Source organism: Pituophis catenifer, unplaced genomic scaffold (genome assembly GCF_029215685.1).
Source record: "Pituophis catenifer annectens isolate HBS135680 unplaced genomic scaffold, rPitCat1.0.hap2 SCAF_3, whole genome shotgun sequence".
Lineage (NCBI taxonomy): Eukaryota > Metazoa > Chordata > Lepidosauria > Squamata > Colubridae > Pituophis > Pituophis catenifer.
The window spans coordinates 36,715,305-36,731,280 of record NW_027256883.1 but is presented as its reverse complement, the minus strand read 5'-3'; the positions used below and the strand labels follow the sequence as shown (position 1 = coordinate 36,731,280).

At 36.7% G+C, this 15,976-nt stretch overlaps 1 protein-coding gene across 1 annotated transcript; it reads left to right on the top strand.

The window, feature by feature from the left end:
- The first annotated feature begins 6,916 nt into the window (after positions 1-6,916).
- On the top strand, positions 6,917-13,247 carry XKR9 (XK related 9). Its single transcript, XM_070940981.1, has 3 exons — positions 6,917-7,254; positions 11,682-11,875; positions 12,619-13,247. The coding sequence occupies exons 1-3, from the start codon at positions 6,917-6,919 to the stop codon at positions 13,245-13,247; spliced, it is 1,161 nt and encodes a 386-aa protein (XP_070797082.1).
- The last annotated feature ends 2,729 nt before the right edge of the window (positions 13,248-15,976 follow it).

The following is a 15,976-nucleotide window of genomic DNA, read 5'->3' as shown; positions in this document are numbered from 1 at the left end:
AATGATAGAGGATACTGAGAACGCAGTTCAGTGATGTTTTCAAGGGTCTCTCACAGTTTATGGTGAGGATAAACTCACTGAGAGAAAATTTGAAATATGTATGCTTCTTGGGTTCATGGTAATTTCTAAATAATTTGCATAAATGAATAAAAACAATGTTTTAGCTATGCAAACATTATACCAAGATATTGAAATAACATGTCCTTGAGAACACATTTTGTCTGTAGATGGCAGTATCAGTATGAAAATTACAAACTGTCATAATAAAATTTGTAGGGAAAGTTAAATTGCAAAATGCAATTGCCAATATGTATCCTTGCAAAGCAGATAATCAAATTTTCAGGGTATACTTAAGTATGTAATGTTGTGTGTAGCTAAGTTTATATGATTCTTTTTGAGTTTTATAATACTGAAACATTAATTGTTTAATAGATTTGTAGTAATTTTTTTCAAAGATCTATTGGCAATCTACCCACCCCAACTTTAAATAACACTATAGTTAGCAAAGGCATCATTACTTCGTCACTGCATAGTGAGATGGCTACATTACAGTGCAATCCATCCTTGAACTAACAAATACATTATTTTGCCCTATTGGCCAAACCCTATTTTCTCTGAAGAATGGAATAGGAGACTTGTTATTCTTGCATTTTTAAATCCTGGACAAATTAAGGAAATTGACTGTTTCCTTTCCACTAAAAGTCACCTTGCCAGGAAGGAAGAGAACACCAAACTAAATCCTTAAAATGGGTGATATGGGTCTATCTTCCTGATTAGGTAGAACAATCGATCAGTGAGACGATTTGCTTCCAGAAGTTGTGGGTGCTTTGCATTGGAAGTTTTCAAGAAGAGATTGGATACCATTTCTATCTGAAATGGTATAGGGCAGTGATGGCTAACCTTTTTGCCATCACGTGCCAAAAGCGGGGGGAGTGCAGCGAGGTCGCACACGTGTGTGTCCACACCCATAATTCAATGCACCCTGTGCATGTGTGCGTGACCCCCCCTGCACTCCACCCGCTTTTGGCACGTGATGGCATGGTGGGCCTGGTAGGCCCGTTTTTTCGCCCTCCCCAGGCTCCAGAGCCTTTCTAGGACCCTGGGGAGGGTGAAAATGACCTTCTCCACCTCCCTGGAGGCTCTCTGGAGGCCGGAAATGGCCTGCTTGCCGACTTCCAGTGGGCCTGGAAGGCCCGAAAATCAGCTGGCTGGTGCGTGCATGTGTACCAAGAGCTGAGCTCACGTGCCCACCGATATGGCTCCGCGTGCCACCTGTGGCACGCGTGCCATAGGTTCGCCATCACGGGTATAGTGTTTCCAACTCAGCTTGGATCGTCGGAGGCATTTAAAAGGAAAAAAGCCTCTGCCGATCAGGCAACTCAGCTGGGATCGTCAGAGCCTTTTAAAAGGAAAAAAGCCTCTGCCGATCAGACAACTCAGCTTGGATTGTCAGAAGCTTTTAAAAGTATTTTTTCTACAATCTCTGAAGAAAAAATGTTTTTAAAAACCTTTGATGATCCCAGCTGAGCCGCGCAATCATCAGAGTAAAATGCTTTTACTTTTAAAAGCATTTTTTCAGCGGAAGAAAAAATGCTTTTAAAAATTAAAAAAAAAAGCCTCTGATGATTGCGCGGTTCAGCTGGGCATGGGGGGGGCGTGGCCAGGGATTTTTGCTACCGGTTCTCCGAACCATCCGCCTTGGACGATCCGGTCCGAACCGGGAGCATTTCACCCCTGCTCATCTCCCATAATGGAAAGTCTAACAACCTCCATTGGGAATTGCCTGCTAAAGGACAGTCAGAACAAATCCTAACTCATGATGCCATGCTTACTGGACTGGGAAGTCCAGTAAGATAAGAATGTTTGTACTCTCCACATCCAAACCCCACTATAGGATAGCACAATATGTCTTCTGTCCCAAACTGGTGTTTAAACCCTGATGATCAAAGATTACATTTTATTTATCTGTTTGTTTAATTGATTCATGTGATGCCCATTTTGTCTAGAGATGACTTTAGATAGTCTGCTTCTCTACTCTAGATAATCTGCTTCTTCCTTAGACCTATTTAATTGTTGTCTCATCACCTTGCCCATCACATACTTACATAAAGGAGATGCAATATATGATAATAGTTGAGATTCCTGGATTGACTTCAAAGGAGGAGGCAAGCCAGCGTGTCTTTCAAGGTAGCTGCTAACTCCTGCTTCTGCAAGAAGTTACTGATCACTACCTGATCAGCATTACCTGCTCTACCTGCTCTCTCCCTGGGATCTTAACCAGACAGGTGGGGCACAGTTGAACCTTTCAGGTGGCCAGGGTGGATCACAAAGGATCTTTTTTGGTATGCATAGATTTGCAGACACTTTTATAAAACATTGCAAGGTGCCACCCCTCACAATCTATTGGATTTTGACTATCTAGCTTTCAGTCTGGAGTTATAGGTATGATTTTATCCATGAAATGACCAGCGTGTTGCACAGGGTTAGAGCTGGTGCCCGAGCAAGCGTGCTGATCATAAAGAAATTACAATATTTAGTTTCATCCTTTCCTGATAATTCTGAATAGTGCTGCTGCCTGGCATTTCACAGATGGAAGAAGGACAGAAAGTTGTTAGTAGACCTGAGTTCAGAACCTTGTCTGATTAAATCCTTCCAGTGATAGTCCAAAGATTTTATCATTTGCAACTCCTCACTATACCAATGAATGAACCTTCCTTCATTATCAGATAAGGGCAGGAATCTCAGGAACAATCCCATTTAAATATCTTTATTGCTTCCTGTATTCCAGGCTTCAATTCAAAACATCTCTTTGGATTTTTTGAGTCAGATGGGATCTTGAATGAAACACATAATTTAATGAAGAAAAGAGTTTTACAGGAAAGATTGATTAGCTCTTACTTTCTGCCCATTTTTCTCTTCATGTCACTTCCTTCTCAGGGCACTAGTCTAGACATATGTAGAGTTAGTTGCGAGGGACTAATGTTTGGTTTAGCTTCTAAGTGGAGATTTTGCTGGACACTTGCAAGCCTTGGGGATCTAATTAGTGTTCTAAAAATTGCAGCCAAAGCACAGCTGAGTTCCTTCATGGAGCAGAGAGGGCACATTTTAGGAAATTAGGGACCATGAGAAGAATAAAGGCTGTTCCATCATCGAAGTACAATCCAAACAAAAATAGAGCTCGAGGTAAAATTATTGCACCATCAGCAGCAATTTGGAGGATTTAAATACATGATTAGCCTCATGTTTCCAGTGTCACAGATCAGATTAATTTTAGTATCAGGTAATTTCATAAACCAACTACATGTGGGTAGTGCCTGTGGAATTGAGCGTTGTCAGTTTATAGGATAGTCACAATCTTGAATGGTTCAACTAGAATACCACTTGCCATTAAAAGAAATCTAGTTTGCAGGAAAAAATAAGAAAAAGGCTTAATTCAATTTTCACAATATAAAAAAGATGTTGAGACACAAAAAGAGTTCAGAGAACAACAACAAAGGTGATTAGAGGATAAGGGAGAATAAAACATACGAATGGTTGCAGGAATTAGGTATGTCTAGTTTAATGAAAAGAAGGACTAGGGGTGATATGATAACAGTGTTCCAATATCTAAGAGGCTGCCATGAAGAAGAAAACCTATTCTCCAAAGCACCTGAAGGTAGGACAAGAAGCAATGGATGGAACTAATCAACTAATCAACATAGAACTAAGGAGAAATTTCTTGAAAGTGAAAACAATTAATCAGTGGAATGACTTGCCTCAGAAGTTGTGGGTGCTCCAAACTGGAGGTTTTAAAGAAGAGATTGGACAACCATTTGTCTGAAATGGTATAGTTTCCTGCTTGAGCAGGGGGTTGGACAAGAAGACCTTCGATGTCCCTTCCAACTCTGTTATTCTGTTATTAAGTTTTCATAGACAGTTGAATCAGATAAAATGATTTATTAAAGAAATGATTATCGCCAAAAAAATTTATGGTATCTTTGAGCCGGTGTTGACTCTTGACAACTGCCTGGACTAGTTCTTGCAGTTTTCAGAAGTTGTTTGCCATTACTTCCTTCCTAGATATGAGTGTGTGTGTGTGTGTGTGACTGGTAAAGGGTCAGCTGGCTTAGTGTTTAAGGCGGAACTAAAATTCAGAATCTCCTAGTGTCTAGGCTGATGCCTTAGCCACTGTATCCAATTAACAGAAGATTTATTTATTTATTTAGATTTGTGTGCCGCCCATCTCGTCTAAAGTATCACATGGCTTGTGAACAGTTTACTTTATATTTTGCCCACACCCAAACCTCTTCTCAGTGTAGACTACAAAGTCCAACTATGCAAAACATTGTTTCTTTCTACCGAGGATATAGAATTTTCTACTGAAAATGTATAGCTATATGGCAAATTCTAAGGTAAAACTTTTTTTATTACAGTATTATTGAGATTAATTAACTCCCTTGGTGGTAGCTAAAGAATTTATGTTGTGACAATATAGAAAACACTTTATACTATTAAGACGCCTAATGAATTGACTTCACCGAGTTTAAGTCAGGTGAAAAAAAGTATTAATTTACCAAAAGGAAAAATTACATTTATGTTATCCAGAATATTTATTTGTGGTTGTATCATCAGGCCAACAATGTATATCTGCTTGATCCTGATGAATTTTTATTTTTCTCTGTGGAATCTTCATATTGATTTTCAATAAACGTTAACCCCAGAATTACATAATTCTAGATGGAAGCATAAATACAGTAGTGGCCAAAATTATGGAAACCTTTTGGGAAAAGTGTATTTTTGAGGATTGGGATGGCTATTTTTTGGAGTTTCAAGATAATCATATTCCACTGCTGGAATGGCCTGGGAATATCCCAGACCTCAACCCAATTGAAAATCTATGGAGTCGACTAAAGAAACTTGTTAGTCAGAAGCGACCCAGCAATAAAACCCAGTTAATGGAAGCAATCATTCAATCTTGGTTTCACATTATAACAGCTGCTGAACTAAAAGACTTGGTTCACTCCATGGGAAGAAGTAAGGCCATAATTCATGCTAAAGGTTACCCAACTAAGTATTAACTGACGTGATAATTTTTATATATCTTGTTTTTTTCTATTGTGATAATTTTTGCATATCTCATTTTTTTCTACGTATTTCACTTTTCTTCTTTGTACTGTAACTGCTATTCTAATAGCATATTCTTCATAAAAGGTATTGCATTACATTCTTGATTAAATTATCTTTCCATTGATATATAATTTTATGGTACTACTAAAAAAAAAATGGTGTTATTAGCTAGTTTTAGAAAATACACTTTCCCCCAAAGGTTTCTGCAATTTTGACCACTACTGTATCCACAAAAATTCTTTTCTCTTGGATTCTTTTCTTCAAGTGTTGGTTTCACTTTCAACACTTCTGGAATGACATGCAAATTTAGATAGAAACAGCATATAATAATTTACTTTCGAAGTGGCAATTTCTTATATTTTACTCAATATTAACTATAATTACAAGGAGTTTTTAATTGTTTGATTTAGAATACTATAGAGTCAATTTACCTAGCAGATTAAAGTTTTGAAAGGCAGAAGTGACAATCTCTTTTCAAAGAATGTTTAAGTCAAGAAGGCAGAGATTTATCCAATTCCTTTCTGTGTGAATTTTGTTTATCTGTGCCTACAGATCAGTCTTGACTTCAGGCAACTATCTAGACTATATTGGCAAGATTTTCAGAAATGATTTGTTATTGTTTTCTTATAAGGGCTGAGAGAGAGTGACTAGACCAAGTTTATCAAGTTGGCTTCTTGCTTCACAGTCTCCCAGTTTTTAGCCTGATGCTTTAACCATTACCATAAGAGCCGCAGTGGTGCCGTGGTTAGAATGCACTATTTCAGGCTACTTCTGCTGCCTGCCGGCTGCCTGCAATTTGGCAGTTCAAATCTCACCAGGCTCAAGGTTGGCTCAGCCTTCCATCCTTCCGAGGTCGGTAAAATGAGGACCCAGATTTTTGGGGGCAATATGCTGACTCTGTAAACCGCTTAGAGAGGGCTGTAAAAGCACTGTGAAGCGGTATATAAGTCTAAGTGCCAAACCAACTCTCTTCTGCCTGGCAATTGCAGAAAAAACAATTGGTTTTATAGTACTTAACAATTAAATACATTTATTAGAGCATATGTTTTTATGCAATTGTTAGCACTCAAATAATGTCAGGCAGGGTTAGAGGGTTGTAAAAACCCAACCTTCTAAGAAAAGGTAAGGCAGATAGTATGAAGAAGTAGGGAATATTGTAAGTTGCAATGAGGAATGAAGTAGCGGTATTTATGGGCCTTTCCACATAACGTATCTTACTTGGAGGAAATGCCCAGCTTGCTGGAATCATTGCCCTTCCTATTGTGTGAGAAATATATTGTCTTCCAGCAGCATGTGTGTTCTATCATATGTGTTTTATTTTTAATCTGGAATACCTTTTTATTTACAGAATGTAGAGGCTTTTGTAATAAAATTATATAACCAAATGCTGAAATGCCTTAGGGAATTATGAGAAGTCGAAAAAAAAAAAAAGATTTCCACAGGAGCTTTAAAAAGTCTCCAATGTTTCTTTTTTCATCTATTCAGTTAGTGTATTTCTCCTGAGGAAATATCTTCTTGAACTCAGTTAAAACATGCACAGGATTACACATCATCATAACTTTTCATTACACAAGTTGCTCTTTTATAGTTATTGACATTGATAATTTGTTTTTTATAAACCTCTGAATTACTTCGTTACTAATTATTTATTCTTTTCAGGACTCATAAGGAAGCATTAACCTTGCCAGCATATTTTAAACCGTGTGTGGTTACCTTCTTAATGACAATTTAGTGGTCAAACACATTTCATAATACACTTGTGGACCTGACTTTTTAGTTTAACCTGCTGTTTTTACCAACATAAACCTCCATGTTTCATTCTACTAAGAAAAACATTTTGAATTGTTTTACCTGCAATGAAGTGGTTAGTCGTGAAAAACAACAAAAAAGATTTACTAAGGTAGATTTTTTAATTATTCTTTTTGGGCTTGTGGTTTATACATTTGATATTGGAACAGATCTCTGGACGGCAAAGAACTTTTTGTGTGAAGGCCAGTACTTGAAAGGTATCCTAATACTGTCCACAGGACTGTTTTCATCAATAATTATTCAGTTTTTCAGTTGTACCTGGTTTAAAGAAGATGAAACTGAAAAGCTTGCTTGGACGTTTTATTTATTACATTCTTTATATGGTGGATTATTTACAAGGTAAGTACTGAATTTTAACTTAGAGCCGACATACTATATTATAAGGGCATTAAATGAATTTTTATAGATAGCGATGATGTTAACACATAATGTGACTGCTTGTTAAATGTTTTTCTCACATTTCAAACTATTATTCCTACCTGTACGAATAAGGTTTCTATAAATTATTGTTTCATTCAGTTTATAGTAGATTTGTGTAAAGGAGGCATAATACATTTGGCACTTCAGTTTGACATCCAAGACAATGATCTGCCGTGGGGATCAAAATGAAGATGATATGCTTGATTTCCCAAAGGGCAAAGCTAATCTGTTTCAGCTAGTTTCTTTGCTTGAAGGTAACTGTCTTCTATGCATTATATGCAGAAAACTATCAAAGGGCTAATAAAATAGGTTACAGTGGAAGACAAAAGTATTTGTTGCACTAATACACAAGTAGAGGATATTAGGTGTTACTGTACAGTATCAGAAATCTGTAGGTCAGCAATATCTTGAAGATCATAAAATCACACATTTCTTTCATTTCTTTCATTTTGTCTGAATTATTAGCCATCCAGTTCTTACATTATTCTTATTAGAGTTCACCCAAAAGTGCTTTTTCAGGAGGCAACTGGACTTTCTCATTTTTCTTTGAAGATGTTTCACTTCTCATCCAAGAAGCTTTTTCAGCTCTGACTGGATGGTGGGGAATGGAAGGCCTCTGGAATGGCATCTGACCATCCAGTCAGAGTTGAAGAACCTTTTTGGATGAGAAGCGAAATGTCTTCAAAGAAAAATGAGAAAGTCCACTTGCTCCCTGAAAAAGCACCTTTGGGACAACCATGACTTGGATGACTGATATCTCCATAGATATTAGAGTTTACCTATTCCAGGCCTGTCAAACTAGCAGCCCATGGGCCAGATATATCACGCAAAGGCTACACCCACCCTGGCTCTTCAAAGGCAAAAAACGTCATGGTATGTCATGATTCGACCTGTGACGCGATCGAGTTTGACACCTGTGATCTATTCTGTAAGCTGATAAAAAATTTAAAGATAAACAATCAAAACCCATATATTCATACAATATCTATAATTCAATTTATATTTATCTAGCTTTCAAAAAGTAGAATTAAATGTAACTCATCAACTTCTCCCTAAAAGGTACAATAAATATATTACTTTATGAGATTCAGTGTAAGGCAAAGTCCAAAAGTAATTTCTAAGCTGTGAATTTAGCAGCAATTTTGTAAAATAGCCAATCTGACTACAACACAGCTTGGAAAACAAAAGGCTCATATGAATGAATGGTATAAGAACCTGATTTACTTGACTTATTTTTCTGGATTTTACAGTGCTTAGATCCTAGAACCAGATGGTTAATGTTCTTGATTGTTTTATTTAAAAAAATCATGCAGGGTTATTCTGAAGGATAAATACATGTCCATAAGAACATAACATAACATAAGAAAGTAGTGTTATCTTGACAGATAATAGACTTACCTTTCTGCCTGCACAGGAGGCATTCTCAAAGGAACAGGAATCAGTTCCTTGATGTTATTTCACAGCTGCATTCTTGCTTTTTAGTAATATTTTCTATTGAAGGAACATTGTTTTTATGGTGGGGGAGAAAGGCACTTTCATCTGGTGCAATATAGCATTTCAGATAAATTGTCTTTATCTCTGTTTATCTGCTATTGCCTCTCTACTTCTACCTCTCTAGAAATGTTCAGAGAGAGCAAGAACTGTATTTCTGAACATTGTTAATTAAAGCCAATTGTTGAAATGTCATAAAATATACAGTCAACACTCTGGCAGCTGCAAAGAGATACTATAGCCTATTTTTCCATATGATGAAAGGCATTTAACTCAATAGTGCAGCTGTTTTAGGATTGAGTAAAACAATGAAAAGCTGGTCATTGTTGGGAATTATATAGTTTTAAAGTATGTGAATGGAGGAAAGGCCCCTGTGCTGATTTAATGCTCTCATTCCTACTTTATGTAGTAGCCGGTTTCTCCTATGATGCAAAAGCTGTCTTCTTGGAAGGATGCTTAATCAAAATAAATCCTGCTTTCTGCATTATAGCTAGGGGCTCTTGATAGCACTAGCACACCAGCAGATTCTGAAGTAGGGATCAAACCTAAATCTATGGTTTCTCTATTGGCAATCAGACAAACATCCAGCACATGTGAGAAAAGGGGGCATTCCATCTAATAAGAGACCATTAAAGTCATTAGCAACCATGATACTCTGCAGTCAACAGCCGTATATTTCACAGTGTGCATATTTTTTATCTTTTTTGAAGAACACCCAACCTTTCTAGTGTGCATTGCAAATAGAAATGGAGCACAATTTTCATATAACTTAGAGATGCAATAACCAGAACATATGTATATACAATATATCACAACTAGTGGTGGGTTGCCCCCGGTTTGGACTGGTTCGCAAGAACCGGTAGTAAAACCGGCGGGAAGCTCCACCCACTGACCCGGACATCATCAAAGTTGATCTGTGCATGCGCAGAAGACTGCGCGGGCGCAATGCGAACTGGTAGTAAAGGTAAGTAGAACCCACCCCTGATCACAACTCAGTCAGAGTGTTATCAAGCAGCAGCAAAGGAATTATCTTATGAAAATAAATTTATCAGCAAACCCAATCTTCTATGATGAAAGCAGAACAGATTTATGATTTTTACCACTGCTACCATTGCAGAAATCACTTGAATTTTTAAACTATTCTGACGTGGTTTCACAACCACAACCATTCTTTTTTTGTACTTATATCTACAGAGCAAAGCAGCATTTTTCATTCTGATGCCATACAAATAGTGAATTCTGAAAGGGTCTTACTGCTCTAAGAATTTAAAAATGAATTGACTAGAATGTAAACAACATTCTCATGGTCAAACATTCTCAATTTTGAAATATTTTGGAACACATCTAGTCTTGTGGGTGAATATATGAATATTTTTCATTTCTTCCTGCATTCCTCTGTTTTCCCGAATTTGGTCTGAAGAATTCTAATCCTCTGGAGCAGATTTGGAATTAGAGGGCAACAGGGGAAAAGAAAGTATCTTTTGACTGCATTCTTCTGGAAAACAAATACAGTTGTATAAAACTTAAAACTTTCAGGATTTGCATATATTGAACTTATGGAACCTTCCATATAAGTATGAATTAATAGTAGTTGGGTATGCTTATACCCTGTGAAAAAGTTATCTTTATGATACAAACCTTACTGGGGCTAACTGATTGACCTCAATGAGGTGTATTTCTAAAATTGGCATAGGTTATAGCAGCATAATGATGGACGAGAAGTATGGAATTACTGTTCTAAGAGAAAATCTTGAAATAATGGCAAAGGAATATTGGAACATGCTGCAAAACCACTGTTTTGTCATTCATTTCTAATCCCTTGATATGATATAATTTGACAATAGAAATAATTTCTGTAGCTCCCAATACCAAACAATCAAGATTTGAATCGCAAAAGTTGTATAGGAAACAAGAATTAATCTGTTTTGAAATATTTAATATATTATTTGTTTTAAGTTTTATTATTATTAAGATATTATGTCTTAGCCTCAAGGATACTTAGAGAACTGGGGAGTATTCCTGGTCTCACGGTACTATGGAAAATGCTAGCATACGCTTAGAACTTTTTCAGCTTTGAAAATTCACATATGCTAAAAATCAATCAGAATGTTAAGCTGCTATGAGCCCTATTTTCAATATTAATATATAAAGAATCCAGGCATATTTTCCAAGTAAACATGTACATGCTGGGTACTTTGCATCATCCTGCTTCCCTATGTGTACATAATAGATGAAAACTATTTGACAGAAATAATTTCAGTCTGCCATTACCAATAAATGAAGGCCCTTTTGTATGCAGGAGGAATTATATTATCCTGTTTATATCCCAACGGGGAAAAAGGGACAATATGCTTTTAGCAGCTGGATTGTAAAAACAAAAAATTGAATCTCAAGCCTTGTGATACAAGATGTGTGAAAGTGTATGTGTGGATGGTTAGATGGATTCAATTGGAAGGATTCCTTCAGCAGTCAAAAATGCACTCACAGACCACTGTTTAAAGCAGACAGTTAAATACTTCCTGCAAGCTGTCATTTCACAAACAGCAATACAGGAGTTGTTTCCGCCGCCCATCCCCCATAGCAAGTTCCTACCTTTTGAAGGGGAAGAAAAGATCCTAAAAAACATGTCTGATCTTCTATCTAGCACCTCAATATTGCCATCTATTGGTGATTTATATCAATAAAAGCAGTATTTTTTATTCAGCTATCAGCATCAAGCAAATATCATCTTCCTTTTAATAAAATGTTTGGGGTTTGGCAGGGAGGAGTGATAAAATGGAAGATTGATCTACATCTAATTCTCTATACGTCTAGCTTTTTACTTTAAAGAGAGTTATTTTTTTTTCTCATTATAGATACTATTTCACATTAAAACATGGCTATCGGGCTGCATTTATATCAAACAGTTCCACCAACTACAACTTATGCTTCAGTGCAATGGCTGATATAAGTATGCTTCAGCTATTTAAAGCCTTCTTGGAAAGCACCCCCCAGCTTATCCTTCAGATCCACATTGTGATGGCATCTGACAATTCTACTTTTTCTCAATGTAAGTCTAATCTGTATTAAAAATGCAAAAATGCAATGTACTTATGTAAAAATATTTTTTTTACAACATTACAATGAAGATCAAGGTTCGCAAAGTGTAATGAAGATTAAGGTTTGCAAAGTGTAATCAATTACTACCTTTGAAAATAATTAAAGTATTTAAGTATTTTAATACTGTAATTAAGTATTAAATATAATATAATACAAGATCATATAATATAATATAATACAAGGTCATATAATATAATATAATGCAAAGTCATATAATATTGACCTTGGTCAATTTTAAAAAGACTTTATCTGGACTTAACACTTCCACCAATTTGGGTACCTTTGCAGAAGGAGATTATTGGCCTGGTAGCTAACTTTTAGTTTCCGTCTGCTTTATTTCAGGTACAGAGGCACCTAAAGACTGATTTTCAAAATTATCTCAGTTTATTTTGCTTTTGCTTTTACTTTTATGTCAGCTATAAACCACTTTGGGAATAGTGTCATCCAGGAAGGTTGCAAATAAATTTTAATAATCATAAATGTCAATCCTCAAATCAAGGCAACATGAATTATGACTGAAGATCTATTCCCTTTGGAAGACATTCCATTAGTGCAAGTTGATTAGAAGAAATTTTAGACTAAGTTGTTCATGATCCTATGTTATCCACCTTTTTTAAAAAAAGTGTTTAATATAAAAATCAGCAACTTTTTTTGGCCTGAACTAACCCTCCCTATTTTTGTTTTCTTTTAAAGATGTTTCCATCGCTTTGTCTTTCTGCAGCATTTCCTGTGCAACAGTGAACTATCAGATAATTTTGCGAAAATCTCTGCCTGATAAAAATGAATTTAGTGGGGTAGTTTGCAAACTTATATATCTTTTCTATAAACTCATGACATTAACTTCTTGGATACTTACCATTGTCTTACTCTCAATTTTGAGCATTATAGGTTCTATTGTTCTGCTACTTATTCTTTGGTTTGTGAATCTAAGCTGGGTGATAAAGCAAAACACTGAATTTTGTAAATTTAAAGTAACAGAATCTGTTTACAGGTTGATTGTGGCAATCATTCTTATTTTTACTTTTTTTAATATCAAGGGAGAAAACACAGCAATTGTCCAGACTGTTTATTATGTTTTTCGAATAATTGTAACTGTAATTATACTGTGCATATGTGGGTACTGGAAATCATTATTTGATGAAAAAATATATTTGTCAACATTGATTATTGCAGCTGTGATCTTCCTAATATTAGGTATTATTTCTCTTATTATATATTATATTCATTTTCATCCTAATATTTATTGCACACAAGATGAAATCGATGGACTAGAAGTAGAAAGAGTAGAGCCCTGCAGATTTAGTAAATTTCTGATACAATAAAGGATGCTAGATTTGGCTTTCAAAAATATGTATGATTGTTAGATGGCAATATATCATTTTGGAAACTTTTAATTCTCTGCTTCCACTAACTTTTGCAACCCTGACCTAACAGTCCTACTTGTGCATACAGTAGTGGCCAAAATTGTTGAAACCTTTTGGGAAAAGTTTATTTTTGAGGTTTTTTTGGAATAGTACCATAAAATTATATATCAATGGAGAGATAATTTAATCAAGAATGTAATGCAACAAAGTTTGTTCAGTTATCTGTATTCTATAAAAAGTTATAGCCAAATAACCAGAAAAAGGAAGCACAACTTGCTTAGGTTGATATAAGGTAGCTTTCCTTCATATGATTGTAGCCAACGAGTACGAGAGTTTAGAGAGCCAATCAGGTGTCATCTTGTTTTGGCAATGAGCCAATCAGATCACAGTAGAGTTCAGTTATTGATGTCATGTACTGAAACTGAGAGGAGGACATTTGTCAGTGTATTATGTGATTGCTATCAAGTTGTTTGGGTTCTTTTGGGTTCTTTCATTTAGTGAGCTTGTAAAACGTAATAAAATTAAAGTAATGGTCGCCCAGAAAGTGATGTAAAAGAGTATTATTAAGTGAACAAGGCTACAGTTATAAAGAAATTAGAAGAAAAATTGGTGGAAACTTAACTAAAGGTGGCATTTCTAAGTTTTTGAAGAGGTATAAGGCAGTGGTGAAATCCAATTTTTTTTACTACCGGTTCTGTGTACATGGCTTGGTGGACGTGGCTTGGTGGGGATGTGGCAGGGTAAGGATACTGCAAAATCTCCATTTCCACCCCACTCCAGGAAAAGGATACTACAAATTCTCCATTCCCACACCACTCCTGGGGGAAGGATATTGCAAAATCTCCATTCCCACCCCACTCTGGGGCCAGCCAGAGGTGGTATTTGCCAGTTCTGCAAACTACTCAAAATTTCCACTACTGGTTTTCTGAACTGCTCAATATTTCTGCTACCGGTTCTCCAGAACCTGTCAGAACCTGGTATAAGGAGACTCAGTCAGTACAAAACCACACTGGTAAAGGCAGGAAAAGGTGCACAACAGCAAGTGATGATAGAAGAATTAAGAGACTGTATCTATGTGACAGAAGAAAATCATCTGGATGTATACAAGATGAAATGGCACAATGCAATGTGAAGTTGAGTACAAGGACTGTTCGGCGCAGACTGCAGGAATTTGGCCTAATATCTAGAATTCCATGAAAAAAGCCACTTTTATCTCTCAAACAAAGGTTGAAAAGACTAAACTGGGCTAAAAACCCATGTTACCTGGGCAGAGGAACAATGGACAGTATTATTTGGAGTGATGAGACCAAAATCAATAAAGTGGTGTTATTAGCCATCAAACCTCAAAAATGCAGTTTTCCCAAAAGGTTTCCACAATTTTGGCCACTACTGTATATAAACTAAGACTGAAATATACAGTATACATTTTATAACAAAACTTGGAACAGTGTTTAAAAGTCTGATTTTCAAGACATTCAAACTTATTTTGCTCAGGTAAGATCAGTGTGTTTTTCATCAATTTATTTTCACAAATCTTTTCTCTCACTCTCAAGCAAAGTCAATGGGGAAGCCAGATTCATTTAACCAACTGTGTTACTAACTTTACAAGAACAGTGATTCACTTAACAACTGTGATAAGGTCATAAAATGGGGCAAAATTCATTTAACAACTGTCTTAATTAGCAACACAAATTTTGGGCTAATTGTAGTTGTAAGTCAAGGACTAAGTCAGTGACTAAAATATGGATCTAGGGCTCTTGAAGGGCCCCAAAACCCTTTCAGGGACCACAATATCATTATTTGCCTGCCTATGTTGAAAAATAATACAATTTTAAAATCCCATCAACAAACGTGACAAGTGGTAGTGTTAGCTTATGCATAATTTTTAATTTTTACAGTAAATATAGATAAATATAACCCATACAAACAAAATCTCTTTTGAGTCTTCCATAAAAATGGGAAGGGATCTTGAATGAAAAAAAAAAAGGTTACGAAAGACTGATCTATGACTTCCTCTAAGACAGGAGTGTCAAATTCGATTTCATTGAGGACCGCATCAGGGTTGTGTTTGACCTTGGGGGGCCAGGGTGGGCATGACCTGGGTGGGTGTGACTGGGATGGATGTGACCGGGGTGGGCATGACCGGAGTGGGCATGGCCAGCTCAACATTATTCCTGTGAGGGGCACCTGTGGTGGCTAAGTGCTAAGGCGGGACTTCCATCAGACCCTCCCTCACTCTCATTATAATCTTCCCTCCCTCCCTCCCTCCTTCCTTCCTTCCTTCCTTCCTTCCTTCCTTCCTTCCTTTTCTTCTTTTTCCTTCCTTCTTCCTTCTCCTTTCTTCTTTCTTTCCTTCCTTCCTTATTTTTCTTTCCTTGATCTCTTCCTATCTTCCCATTTTTTTCTTTGTCTTTCCTCTTTCCCTTTCTCCTTTGCTGTCCCTTCTTGCATGCTCAAATGCAAAAGGAGAAACATTTCTCATTTTGTTTTTAGTTTGTTTTTCTAGCCCTCTGCCAGCAAAAACAGAGCCTGGGAAGGCTGCAAGTGGCCCCCCTGAGCTCCGTTTTTGGCTGCAATGAAGCCCTCTGCCTCCTGCAGCCCTCTGCCAGCGAAAATGGAGCTTGGGGCGCTGTGCACATCCCCTGGGGCCCTGTTTTTGGCCACCACAGCTTCCTGCAGCCCTCTGC